We start from the raw sequence: 13797 nt of genomic DNA on the forward strand, positions 1-13797 counted from the left end.
TAGAATGACTTACTTGATAGAGTGAATGAAAGTGGCACGGTATCTAAATGAATTGCCCATTTCTGGCCTGAGAATGCTAAATAGCTATATATTATCATAAGACAGAAACACAAGACAAACTTGAGGGTGGATGGTGAGACGTTAGATGATGATCTAAGATAAAAGTTGTAGTAATGGGCTTGAACTTGATTATCCAGAAAAAGAATACAGAGTAAGAAAACAAAAGCTAGAACCCTGAGAAATACCATCAATTAAAATGGGGGGTGGGCAGGGGGGAAGCCCATAAATATGATAAAAGAAGACACCAGAGAGTAAAAGTAGAACTAGAAGAAAGCAGGATTATGAAAGTTTAGGAAGAAGCAAGTATGGAGATACCAAGGATGGTGACCTAGGTCAAAGAGCAAAGAGAAATAATCAAGTGAGATAAAGACAGACATGAATTCTTAGTTTCTGTCAATTAGGAATTTGACCTTACAGTCTGTTGGGAGAAGCAAAGCTGAGGACTGAATGGAAGAAGGGAAAGTACATAACTTTAAAAGAAGAATGATTAAGGGCGACACAGGGTCAAAAGAGAATTTCTTCCAAATGTGGAAAATGTACAAGTAAGATTCTATGCTGAAATAAAAAATAGTAGAAAAATAAACTGAGGGCAGTAGGGATGGAATCTAGGCATTAGCCTGGGATGTGGCAGATACTTCTGAGACAAGAGGGAAAAAAGGAAGAATGAGTATAGAAGTTTCAGTTTGTATGCGTGGGGCGAAAAAGAGGTTCCAGGTAGTCACCTATAAAAACCCTACTCTATAAAGCATGATCATCTGTTGAGGGAGAAAGTGACCAAATTACTGGACATCTCATTAATACGTTCAAGGGCTAACACTGTATAGTCCTCTAAAGGGGTCTGGTTCTAAAACACAGAAATAATCTTTCCTAAAACTTTAAAGCACAACTGGAAAAGATGCACTCAGTCTGTGAGGCACTTCGCAAATGAGCTCTCTAATAGAACCTATTAATAAAGCACTTAGTGCTTTAAAGCATAAAAGACATTTTTTCAAAACTAGATTAGTAAATTTCAAAGTCTCTGAGGATGTGTGGTGACTAGATCAGCTTAGAAGTTTGATCTAGCACCTTACCCCAGGTATGAAGATTTTCCTGTCTTTTTCTCAGGTATTTTGTTGAACCTATTTAAATTTTAAGGGGCACATTTAATGAATTGTTTCATAAGTTGAAGAGTTTATATCAGGAAGAGAAAAAGATTTAAAGGCAGAGTACTCAGTCATAAGAAGAGATGAAATACTGCCATTTGCAACAACATGGATAGACCTCGAGATGATCATGCTAAGCGAAATAAGCCAGACGGAAAAAGTTGAAAATGACATGATATCACTTATATGTGGGATATAAAACAAGACAGAGACTCATGGACATGGACAATAGACTAGTGGTTACAAAGGGTAGAGCGGTGGAGAAATAAAAAATAAGCAGAAGAATAAACTGAGGGCAGCAGGGATGGAATCTAGGCAGGAGTGGGGAGGTAGACAGGGTAAAAGGGGTCAAATATATGGTAGCTGAAGGAAACTGGACTTTGGGTGGTAAACACACAATAGAATATGCAGATGTCAAATTATAATGTACACCTGAAAATTATATAATTGTATTAACCAATGTTACCCCAATAAACTTAATAAAAAAAAAGATAAAATAAATAAAAAACAAAAAATAAAAAATAAAAAAATAAAAAATAATAAAGGCAGAGTACTCACTAATTGCTATTACCGTGGGCAAATCACCCAGCTTTTCTCCCCTCAATCTCCTCATCTATAAATAGAAAAATACCACAATTTCCTTGATTCTATGATACATATCCTCACATATCAGAAATCAGGATGCATCCCAATACCGATGTACAGATTTCTCATAGTAGTGTTCTTCTTTGCTCCATCTATTGATTTCTAAATTTATGGCACATCTCACAATCAACAAGGCCATGGAAATAATGCTAATACTCATCTGACACACCTGATGGTGTGGTTAGATGGGTCAAATGAGGTTGCCTAAGTGAAGTGCAGATCAATTTTAATAGACACTAGTCTGATATCTTAAAATATGGGCTGCAAAAAAGCATACACATAACTTTTTTAAATGCTTAAAAAAAAGAACACCAATGTCTAAGTGGTACAAAGGTGATTTCTACTTTCTCGTTTCACTATAAATATCAGGGGGAAATCTATATATTAATAAAAGAAATGTAAAGGACTTTTTAAAAAGTTATAGCTCTAAATCTAGGACTATTTAATAAAACTTTTCAGGAAATAGTAACGTGAATAAATTAAGATATAGAAAGACATGACATAAACCTTATTTTAATGTTTAATAACAACAATCTAGTCATATAATCTATCTTTTATACTTACCAAAGCGTTGCTATAGGCAAATCGATTTTGTACCTCTAATTTTCCATACCAAATAAGGTACTAAAAATTGCCAAAATATACGTCATATTTACAGTCTACAAACTATCGAGTTTATTTGCAGCTAAAGAAACAGTGTAAATTTTGAAAATGAACATTAACATCTAGTCCGTAAGACTATTAACATATACCAGTATCTAAATCCTTGTTTCAATACAAGATTAATAGAATACATTATTTTAAGTTATGTAGAAATAATTTCAAATTTCTTCAAAAAATTAAATGATCCTTACTCTTTTTATATTTGTGACTCTATCTACTGTTTCTTTTATTCATTTTCATGCTTTATTAAACTAATAAAGAATCCAGAGCACATCTACACAGTATGCTTTACTATGGAAAAGAATCACAGTTCAGGGGAAGTGGGTGTCAGTCACTCTTAGAAATAGCTCCTCTTGACCCTTGCTCAATGAGAAGGATCAGTCTTCTGTGTGGAGACACAGCTCTTAGGTCTTCAGTAGAATTTGCTTAAAGATCATCTGTATTATTTTGTCCCGATTATCAAGAATTTGATAAAAAGCCAATAAACAAAACTATCCAAGTACAGAGAAGCTGAAATATTTAAAGGCCTATAATTTTTCTGAATCTACAAATTCAGTGATAGATACCATTACAAAGCAAAGATTTAATTACCAGTGTTTACTAAACAAAATGAAAATCGCAGGAATAGAACTAGATATTTCTGTGAACGGGTGAGCAACTCTTTGCTGTTGATTATATCTTCTCTAATTTCCTTTTAAAACTCACTAAACACAGATCAAAGTAGTTATTACTACAATCTCTAGAAGAATAAAACCTGTAAATCTGAAAATTTTACCAGCCCATAAAAATCTCTACAAGATTACTCATGCTGAAGTAGTCAATGAGTTAACACATTACATGAAATTTTTATTGAAAAAACAGCTATTTGCATGGCTAAAATGCAGTCTACCACATTTATATCATTTATGTCATGCTGTAACTAGACTGCTGTCTCCCTATCTTTAACAATAAACACATAATCAAGGAAGGTGCATTATGAAAACAACTGGGATTTTTGCCCTATGCCCAAAGCAGTGTCCTGACTTAAAAATCTACAGGAGAGAAGTAACTAAGAAGCCTTCCATGAACTTCCACATAGGGCTAAACATCTTTTAATAAATATGTATATTTTTTCTTCCATAGCTCTCACTGCTTACCACTTTCTTAGCTCTTAGCATATCATATTAAAAATCTTTGTTCTCATTTGTCACTCCACACTAGACTATAAGCTTCTAGAACTCGGAAACATTGTCAAGTTGCTCATTTTTGCAATCCCAGGACCTACCACAGTCTTGGGCTTAGTGATCATGTTAGCTGGACTATAACTCTCAGTTATTCTAGGTTTCCCATGCATAAGAGATAGGAAAGTGCCTGAATAAAGCCAAGGCAGAGCTCAAGACTCTTTGGCATCTTTTCTCATCAACAGGCAACATTTTATCATCACCCCTGAAAGAATAGGGAAGACTTCTCTTCTTGAAGATTTCCTAACAACTTCACCTCTATATTCTCAAGTATGTTTGGCTTTTACAGGAAATATATATTTGTTTTAAATGACTAATATCTAACTGCAACTGTGCTAGATTAATTTGCCAAACAAATGAATGTGCTTAGAAATTTTCAGGCCTACCAAAGCAAGCCTGGGGTCTAAGCCCTAAGTCTGCCTTCTGTTTCCTTGTGTATTAACATAAGGGAAGAAATGCAATGATAGCCCACCCCTGCCTCACAAAGGTAGCAGAAAAGATTATGTAAGAATGTGCTTTGTTGTCTTGAAGAAAAAGAAGTATGAAAATTTAAAGGTTTATTATTATTCAATAGTATACTTGAAAGGTTTTGTTATTCTGGTCTGATGAAAGAAAGATTTGCAAGTAGTTAATTTATAGATAACTATAACTCTACATTTTTTCAAAATGACCTATATGGAAGTCTCTCTTTGTAGTCCTGATACAAATATGTGTTTAAAATTCAGTTCATTTGAATTTATATTGATTTTCAGTTTAAAAAGTTATAAACTACATTTATTCCTGCCAACTTTTTAAAAGATAACTGAGAGTAGAAAATGGGTTATCATCAATTTACATTTTAAAAGAGTAAAATTTTTTTCTTCTTTAATTTTCTTATAGTATTCTAGCAGATAATCTGAAGGAAAAGACTTCTCCTTGTATCTATTGCAGTGCTTAGTTAAATTCAAGTTTAACCCTCTACAATAGTGTGGTATAATGCAAAGAAGGCTGGGCTAAGATTCAGAACTAAGTTTAGGGCCTACAGCTGTCTAGATCTGTAAGATGACCACATGTAGCTACGTCATTGTTCTGGTAAAAATGTAAAAATTAGGTTAACAGATATAAAATAAATTTGAAAAATTAAATAAAATGTACATATTAGTCTATCCTCCAAAACAATGAGAAAAATCAGTGACATTCTGTAAAAGGTGAAAAAGATGCCGATCCTATTTTTTTTTTAATGCCAATCCTATTTTTATTTCAGGTAGACTATAAAATAATTTACAACAAAATTTCAAAATTGTTACTAAAAGTTCGTATTAAAATGCTAAAGTAAAACCCTTTACCTTTTCTAAGTCTTCAATTTCAGAACTGAAGTTTTTACCCTCATCCATCATTTCCTCTTCTTCAAGAGTTCTTTCGTCATCATAGTCATGGACCAACATCTCAGCAGTGGGGTCAAAATCATGATCCTCAGAAGACAAAGACCCAACTGGAATAAAATAAACTCAATCACTTTATAAGTTCATAAGGCTATTTACAAAAAAATATATAACTTGTGTTCTGCCAGTTCCTTTTAATGTTTATATGTGAGCTTTATTAAATGCACTTACTATATATTTTACAGCTTATAAAGACCATAGTTTTGAAAAGATACTCGAACCAGCAAAAGAACAAAGCAAAGTAATTTAACAACACTTTTATAAGTCCAATCCATGAGAGTAAGACTTATATTAGCAGCAAAGTGACTTATAAATGGAATGGTCCCCCCCCCCACAAAATAAATGTTCTAATAGAAAAGTCAAATTTGCTTATGCATTAATTTAATACATTTGTCCAAAAGCAATACAAAAATGTCAGAAGGATTAAAAGATTTCACAAGAATCTGTTATATACTAAGGCTAAACACTTTGGGATAAGAGAATATAAATTTTACTCAAAGGTGCAAAACACAACAGAAATATGGTTTTTGAACAAATATAAGCATCCATGAAGCAGCTGTATATACAGCAATTCAGCCTTTAAAAGCACAATCACTTTTCATAACAACATGTCAAGCTCCCCAGCTTTAATCAAACAGGCACTAAACAGTAAAAGTACACTTTTCCTTGGATAACTAATAAAGTTCTTAAGATTATGTGAAGGGAATATAGAAAATCATCTAAAAGTTTTGGAAGATGTATCCCATTACAAGTTGTTTTAGTCAAATCATACTTATTTATAAAATTATAATTCATTTTAATGGCAAATATGAAGTTAACAGGATAGTCTGAAACCAAGTGGGAAAAAAAAAGATCTAAAATCCCAAGAGAATAAAATCAAATTATGAAAAACGAGAATGTCTCCATTTGTTTTATCCAATTCAATCAGACCAATGACACTCAGAACAGGGAAGGAAAGAAGTATCAGAATCTTGGGGTGAAGGAAGTGGAACATTCAACATAAAAAGTTTGATCTATTTTTAGTCAAGCTATTTTACATTTTGAAATTTCAAACATTTAAAGACAGTGTGAGATCATTAACAAAATACTGAACTAGACCAAAAAATTTTCAATATGTAAAGAAGTATGGATATAATTCAATGTTTTTAATTATAAGTTTGAAGAACTTTGATCTTTAGTTCCAAAAATAATACAATTTCTATGGAACGTAATTATTTAGGAGATTTACATTATAATTTTTAATGTTGAAAAATATTATCTGCTCATTTTAAAACAAAGTATTGGCAATTTAACTTAATTTTAAAGAAAAAATTTATTATATAGCTCAAGAGCAGAATATTCACCATTACATTTTTTTTTTCTTTGAGGAATTCCTGGAAACCTCTGTGGTATGCCAGAGTGTCAGGGAGAGAATTAGATGGTAACTTTTCTACTTCTCTGAGGGCAGAGTTCTGCCCTCTTTTGTAATCCTCCTATTAATCCTCCTATCACCTGGCGCAGCAGGCTCTCTATTAAAGTGGAAGGTATTCAATAAGGGCCAGAAATGAAAGGCCTCAGGGTCTACTCTTGGCTTTGTCCTGGCTTTCTGGGACCTGAGGCAAGTCATTTAAACTTCTGGGCCTAGGTCCAGTTTTTCATTTGTAAAACACATAGGGGTGGCTTAAATGACCTCGAATCTCTTCCGGCTATAAAATTCCCTTTAAAATTGGCTAATCAATTAAAAGCAGGTTATAAATTTGTTTAAACACCAAAACCAAGTGGTTTTGCTTTTTAGATTGCAACTTCTTCAAAGCAGACAGTGACACAAAATGGAAAAATTGCATTATCACCCAGATGTTTGGCATCGTGTAAATATTCTTTTCCTGAAATGTCATAAAAAGTCTCAAAATTAGAGAAATGTTTTAAAATGATTTTTAAATGTAAAGAGATAGACAGCTATTTTTAAAATAACCAGGTGGAATTTCTTCTACTTGGTGTTAACTATTTCATAATACCTTAAATGATAATCAAGGGAGAACCCAAAAGTCGACTAAATACACAAATATGCAAGGAAATGGACTACTCGCTCTAAAGCAACATGTTGTAATGTAAGACTTGGGAGCTCGTCCAGGCTCTATTAAACTAGGTAACTCTCAGTAGTTACTTAAAAGTCTCCTCAAGTGTAAAATAAGGGACTTGGACTAGTTCAGAGGCCCTTTCCTGGAGACCCTGTGAGAGAAAAGAGGCAGCCAAGAAGAGGCTGGAAAGGGGATGAGAAATTGGAACAAAGCTATTCTTACATTTTAGTTTAAGAGGAAAGGTCCTCACTATGGATGGGCTTCAAGGGTTCCACAAGCCCCAAATCGTGTGCAATTATGTATATGTACAGAGTTATGGAGAGAGTTCCTTGCTTTCATCAGATCCTAACAGGAGTTTCCCGCCCCCAAAAGACTAATAAACACTGTCCTAGATGATCTAAGGTTGTCTCACCTCCAAAATTCTATATTACCACCTTCCTGTGCCAAACTTGGAGATTCTGTTTCTTTTGATTAAGGCAGCTTTACTTAACTCTCAAATTTCAATTTTAACACCATCTATAGACATTCCTCAATCATGAAAAATATGTGAGACAAAATAAGGGGAGATGAGAGTCATGGTTAATAAGCAATATAAGCAACTCTAAAGTTCTGACAAATTAAAGAGTTGATTTCTAGAAAAAAAAAATTAAAATCTAAACTAAATTCCTAAAGTTGTGGAAGGATGATTTGGGATTAAGTGTTTCGGGCTTGGAGAAAAAGAAAGACAAGATATGTACGAAAGATATATTACTTAAAAAGAACACTTGTCTGTTAGCAGCTCTGTAACAAATATGTTTTCAACAAACAAAAAAAGAAAGGGTAATAGAGCTGTTCCTTCCCCAATTTAATTACCAAAACGTACACTGAAACGTAAAACGAGTGACGAAAAGCTCGCAGGAAAAATTTTTGTGGGAAAACCTTTAGCAAGAGATCTTTGAGCCCCCATTACCCTTTGGGACCCACTGAAGAGGTAAGAAAAAGGACAAACCTGGGCTCGAACTTCCAAAAGAAGCCTAGGAGAGAGAAGAAAACGTGCGGTTAGATCGCAAAGCCGGGGGAAAAGGCAGCGCCAGCAACAGGGCGCAGAGGAGGCGGAGCCCAGCGCTCTACCGCAGCTGCCAAAAGTGCAAGACGTAGCTTCGTTCCAATTGCTCCCGGCCCCTTTCGGGCCCCTCTTGGCTGCTTCGCCTTCCTCCCCGAATTCCCAGTGTACAAACTCGTAGACCCGGGATAAAGCCGGGAGTGTAACAGGCAACTCCAAGCAGCCCCTTGGAGCTCAGGAAGTTACAAAGCGAAGATGCAAAACCCAGAGCAGTAGATTCGCAACATCGGTCCCCCACCCCTAGTATCTCAGCAGTACCCCAAATCACACTCGGCTCTCCACGGCCCCAAACACCACCTCGCAACATACTCCTTTTCCTGAAAGAGAATCGCCCTCCGAGCACCTAGTCCACCCCCTGGGACCCGAGGGCCCCAACTTCGGGGCTGTCTTCTATCGCCGAGCGTAGGCCAGCTCGCGACCGGACACTCTTCCCAAAACCGAAGCGCAAACCCCCATCCTCTCTCCCGAATCCGGAGACGCAGCACTTCGGTCGCAGAGATTCTGGTTCTTTCCAGGGTGTTCAGTCCCTCCCCAGGCCTGCTAGTGAGCCCCTCTCCCCAGCGAGTTCCTGCCGAGGGGCTCCTGGTGCGCTACCCCCTCCCCCCACCCCAGCTCACAAGTCTCGGGGGACATGGCCAGGACAGCTTCGCTCGTCTTGCCTCCCTTAGTTAGCCCACAGGAAAGTGGGGCTACCGAGAGCCCCTGGAAGAGAGTAGAGAGTCTTGATCGTCCCCCTTCACTCTCAAGGCTCCCGCATCTCCAGAGCTGCGGAACCCGGAGTCCCGCTCGCCTCCCGCGGAGCCCAGCAGCCGTGCATCCCGCTCGCCTTCGCGCCCGGAGCAAAGTGGAATGTGAGGTTCCTTTGCACCGCAGCCCGGACCCAGTGGGCCAGGAGCACAGAGCACTTCTCCCGCAGGGCACGGGCGCAGCCCGCTCCCGTCTTTGCAATCCGCTCGCGGAGGGGGGTGCTCGGCCGGTTTCCACCCACCCCGGCCCGGGGAGGCGGCGCGCAGGCTCTAGCGGCCCGCGTCAGCTGCCCCGGGGTACGACACGGCGCCGTACCCCGACCGCGGCTAGCTGCAGCTGGCCACTGCCTGCGGTCTGGTTCTGTCGTCCGGTCGGGTCGGGGCAGGAGCCGACGCGGCCTAGTCCCGGAGGGAGACCGCTCCCGCGCCCGCTCCCGCCCCCCGGTCGGCCCAGCCGCGGCCGGTTGCCGCCCCGCAGCCCCCGCGCCGCCGTGCCGCCTCCCGTGGAGCCACGGGAGAGGGCTGGCTCCCCCAGGCCGGCTCGGGGACAGCGGGAGGCCGCCGGGCGCCCGGTCCAGCCCGGCCGCCCCTGCCCGGTTTCCCTGCTCACCTCCGCCATATTGGTACCTTTAGGGCGAACGAGCAGCGCCGAGCCCAGTCCCCGGATGGGGCGCCTGAGCCAATCGCAGCCGCCGCCGCCGCCGCCGCCGCCGCCGCCGCCGCGGTCCGTCGGGCACCCGCCCGGCGGCGGAGGCAGCTTGGCCCCTTATAGGAAAGGGCAGCCCGCGATGCCCCCGGCCCGCGTGCACGACCACCCCGGCTGGCACCCCAAGCCGCGTCCCACACCAGCTGCAGGTTCCCAGACTCGTACCCGCGCTCACCCGCTCTTCCTCTCTCCGCTGGAGTAAAGTTCATACTGAATCGGAGGCATGCGGGATACGGATGGAAGCACGGGCGCGGGACAGACCCACGTCCAGCCAGTCGAGGCGAAAGAGCGGCCGAGGCGGCTGAAGACCGACGGACAGACACCCGGGTCCAGTAGGGCTTTGGGGAAGCGGGCAGGAGACTTGGAGAGATGACAGACTTCCTTAAGAAGAGAGGAGGTGGTCGATGGAATAGACTGATGGACGAGAGACCCCACCCCACCCCGAGAAATGGGAGAAGTGGGTGATGGACGTCAGGGTCAGTCCAGAAAGAGAGGTTAACGACCAGGCACTTTGAGTTTCCTGGAAGATACCTGCCCGAATTGGAAATGAGTACAATGGCTCTGGGAGTGGACAGTAGAAGTGGTCATCTGCCAGTCTCTGGAAGATAATGACAGTACAGGAAAAAAAGGTAAAAGATCAACAGGGCTAAGAATTGATGATAAATAGAGTGGCACAATTCAAAGAAGACACTCATAAAATATAAATACACACTTCATAGACCTATGGAAGGGCAGGAATAGCAAGCATATCAAAGTCCCCGGACTGAGTCTCAAAAACTACCTCCCACCTCTCTCCCCAAAAGCCAAACATTTGCTTAGGGTCAGAATGGAAACTAGTCCTGGGGGCAGGTGGATGGGTGAAGGAAGGAGGACAAGGCTTAACAGGTATACTTGCTCCTACACATGCGTTATGGCCATTTGCTCTCCTTGGGAGCTGTAGTCTAACTCCTGGCAGGTCCGTATCCATACTGAAACAACTTTGACCAAAGTACACAAAAATACTCACTAAAAATTCATTGGTAGCCACCGAGGTAAATCCTACAAGTTCAAGTCATCATGCCCTATTGCCTTGCCATGGGATTGTCTTGAGGCCGGAAGCCAGAAATAACTGTGTATGGAAAAGAAAGTCGAAAAATGTGGAAAAGTCTGCTGTAAGTTTCACAGATAAGTGAGATGGCTGCGCAATCAGGAAGGTACTGCAGGACCCTGCAAAGAACTGGAGAAGATAGTGATCTCAGACAACATTACTGTTATTGAAACATGTAATATTAAATGATAGAATTGACTCACAAATAGACTTTTTAGAAGCTAAAACTTTCTATACTCTTGGTCTGAACATGAAAGTTCAGGGTTTTAACCTGGGGTCACCTTTGATTCTCCCCTCTAAAGGTACACACTGAGGATGAGGCTGGAGACTGGAGTATGGATAGGAGGGAAAGGGTTACTTTCAATATTTTTGCCAAGGCATCTCAAAGTTACTCCACTGGTAAAATTTATTTATGGAAATTTCATGGAAAAAATCTTTTCAACTATTTCCAAATATCATAAAATCATGGAAAATTACACTTTCCCTGCTGTGAAAGATATCTTTCAACCTTTTGTCCACTCAAATAACTCAAAATCAGCTGAACTTTGAAACCAAAGGCTTGGCACATGTTATAGGTATTGTCCTCAATGAGGCATTTAGAGTTTTCAAGTAAAAAATGGCTTGAAATTAAGTGTAAGTGATTAACTTTAGAAATGTGGCAGTGAGCATGCAACTGTGGACAGAACCATTAAACAGTGCCTTGAACTTGGCCATAGGGCGTGGGATCCCAGTCATGAAGAAAGTGTCTCCAACAGCCTGCCTCCTACTTAACACTAAGGAAAAATATTTTCTTCATAGCAAAGCATGGCTAATCCAAACTATAAATATGGCCTTAGGTTCCATGTCGCCATGTTTAAGAAATATACAGACTCATGCCCTTAAGTAGAGTTTCTGCAGATTCTCCTTTTATTAAACTGTAAAGATTTTATATAGGCATTTGTAATTTTGATTTTTTATATTTTGTCCATCATAATACATAGTTTATGTAGTCTGTGTCAAGGGTATTAAATAAGGGTTCATAGAAAGATAAGCGAAGCTAAAGTAATTCACAGTTTAAGGCAAGAGTGCTACTTTCCCAACCCTAATCACTAGAGAAAAATTTTATCACCAAGTCTTATATAACACATTCGTTTTATGATAAAGTATGTAAAATCTACTCTATGTACATGGATGTTTCATTCTTTTTGATGACAAGCAGTGGGTACAGATTAAAAATCAGTCCCCTTATTCCAGGGAATTGAAATAAAAAATGACTTTTTACTGTAGTTGTTATTATTGTGTCACGACACAACAGGTGGCATTATATAAAAAGCGCTATGCTGGACCCTGCGACTATGAGATCACCATAAAAGTCCTGGTCCCTCAAAAGCTTACAATGTAACTGAATAATTATTATGTGCAGTAGATGGGAACAAGAGCAAGGAAAACTCAAAACTGAAACCATGGTAACTTCCTAAGGAGAACTGAAATATAATAGATCCTCCAGCCATCTTTTGAAATGCAACAAATCAAGAAAAGGTTATGAATGTGTGATTTGAGATGTCTCACAGTAAATACATACAGTTAAATAGGAAAATGCAAATGTGAAAAATGAGGTCCAGTGAAACTAGGCTAGGAAGTTAACACCAGAGAAAAAGTTAGAACAAGAATATGCAGGTAATGCAGTGTAATACACAATATGAGAATTAAACCATAAATTTGGCTTAGAGATTTCTGGAGCTGAAGCAAAAAAAAATCAAAAAAACAAAAGTAAATACAAACAGTTGCTCATTGTCTTTGAGGAGAAATACACAAATTCTTCAATGGAAGCAAAACTTCTCAGGACACTTTAAAAGAAATGTCTTGCCTGAGCTATAAAGTAACAGTAATGTAAAAGAAAATATCCTCTTCCAGAACCTCAAACCCACTAGCTCATTTTTTAGTGACCATCCTTGAATATATGACCTACTAAAAGTTTTAATAGGGCCATGGTAATGTAATACAAATATTTAATTTTCTACAGATTTCATCTAACCCCAGGAAAAAAATAATAGACTATCCAAAGTTAATCTCAAGTGCCTATAGTAGTCAGACAGGCACAATGAATGAGTGAAGCAGGCCGGTGCGAAGACAAAAGTAGGGGCAACAGCAAATCAGCAGATGTGATCCTGCCTAAATGGGGCAGCCACTAACTTAGGCTCAGCAGACTGGCTCTCGCCTTGTGAGAATGTGAGTCCAGTGCTTCTAGACATTCCCATTTTCCAAGAACAGCTGGAAAGCTGGATTTTTATGTGAACTTCCTTGGTTTTTAAAAATTGTCAACCAAAAATTTTTAAACAATGTAGGCCAAATAAATCACATTAAGTAAATCATGTTAACTGTGAGTTTCCAGTTGGCAGACTAACCTAGAACATCCTCCTAATATCGCCTCTCAACATGGCTTTGGATAAGACTGTAATGCCACAATTCAGCTCTCCATCACATCAAACTTCTTGCATTTTTCTAAACATATACAGTTATGTGTGAAATTCAAATATTTTTTGTTTGAATGTCTATTCTATGAAAATGCCAATTCATTGCAGTAAGCTTTGCTTAAACAAAATTGTCCACAGAAGGTTGATGATCTGCATGGTGCCTAAATAAAGAAAAGAACATTCATAGAGATAAAAAGAGAGCGAAGCAAACAAAGTGTCCTATGATAGATGATTGGCTAAAGAAGCTGTGGTACATATATACAATGGAATATTACTCAGCCACAAGAAGAGATGAAATACTGCCATTTGCAACAACATGGATGGACCTCGAGATAATCATGCTAAGCAAAATAAGCCAGACAGAAAAAGTTGAAAATCACATGATATTACTTATATGTGGGATATAAACCTAAAAGCAACAAATGAACAGGACAAACAAACAGAGACTCGTGGACATGGACTATAGACTAGTGGTTACCAGAGGACAGGGGGTGG

The 13797-nt window shown here is 39.4% G+C and overlaps 1 protein-coding gene across 3 annotated transcripts in view; it reads right to left on the reverse strand.

Annotated features, from left to right (window-relative positions):
• Window positions 1-9951, reverse strand: part of MIER3 (MIER family member 3) — a 31344-nt gene extending 21393 nt beyond the window's left edge. The window contains exons 1-3 of one of the 3 annotated variants that reach the window (XM_039869971.1): window positions 9928-9951; window positions 8197-8221; window positions 5056-5201 (exon numbers count right to left, since the gene is read on the reverse strand). In XM_039869971.1, the coding sequence (XP_039725905.1) occupies window positions 5056-5154 (99 nt within the window). In that variant the 5' untranslated portion in view covers window positions 5155-5201; window positions 8197-8221; window positions 9928-9951. Of the gene's footprint in view, window positions 1-5055; window positions 5202-8196; window positions 8222-9666; window positions 9794-9927 lie in introns of those variants that run through there. The other 2 variants (XM_039869969.1, XM_039869970.1) reach the window with 2 other exon arrangements.
• Window positions 9952-13797: the final 3846 nt, after the last annotated feature.

The sequence above is a fragment of the Pteropus medius genome, unplaced genomic scaffold (genome assembly GCF_902729225.1).
Source record: "Pteropus medius unplaced genomic scaffold, Ma_sr-lr_union100, whole genome shotgun sequence".
Classification (NCBI taxonomy): domain Eukaryota; kingdom Metazoa; phylum Chordata; class Mammalia; order Chiroptera; family Pteropodidae; genus Pteropus; species Pteropus medius.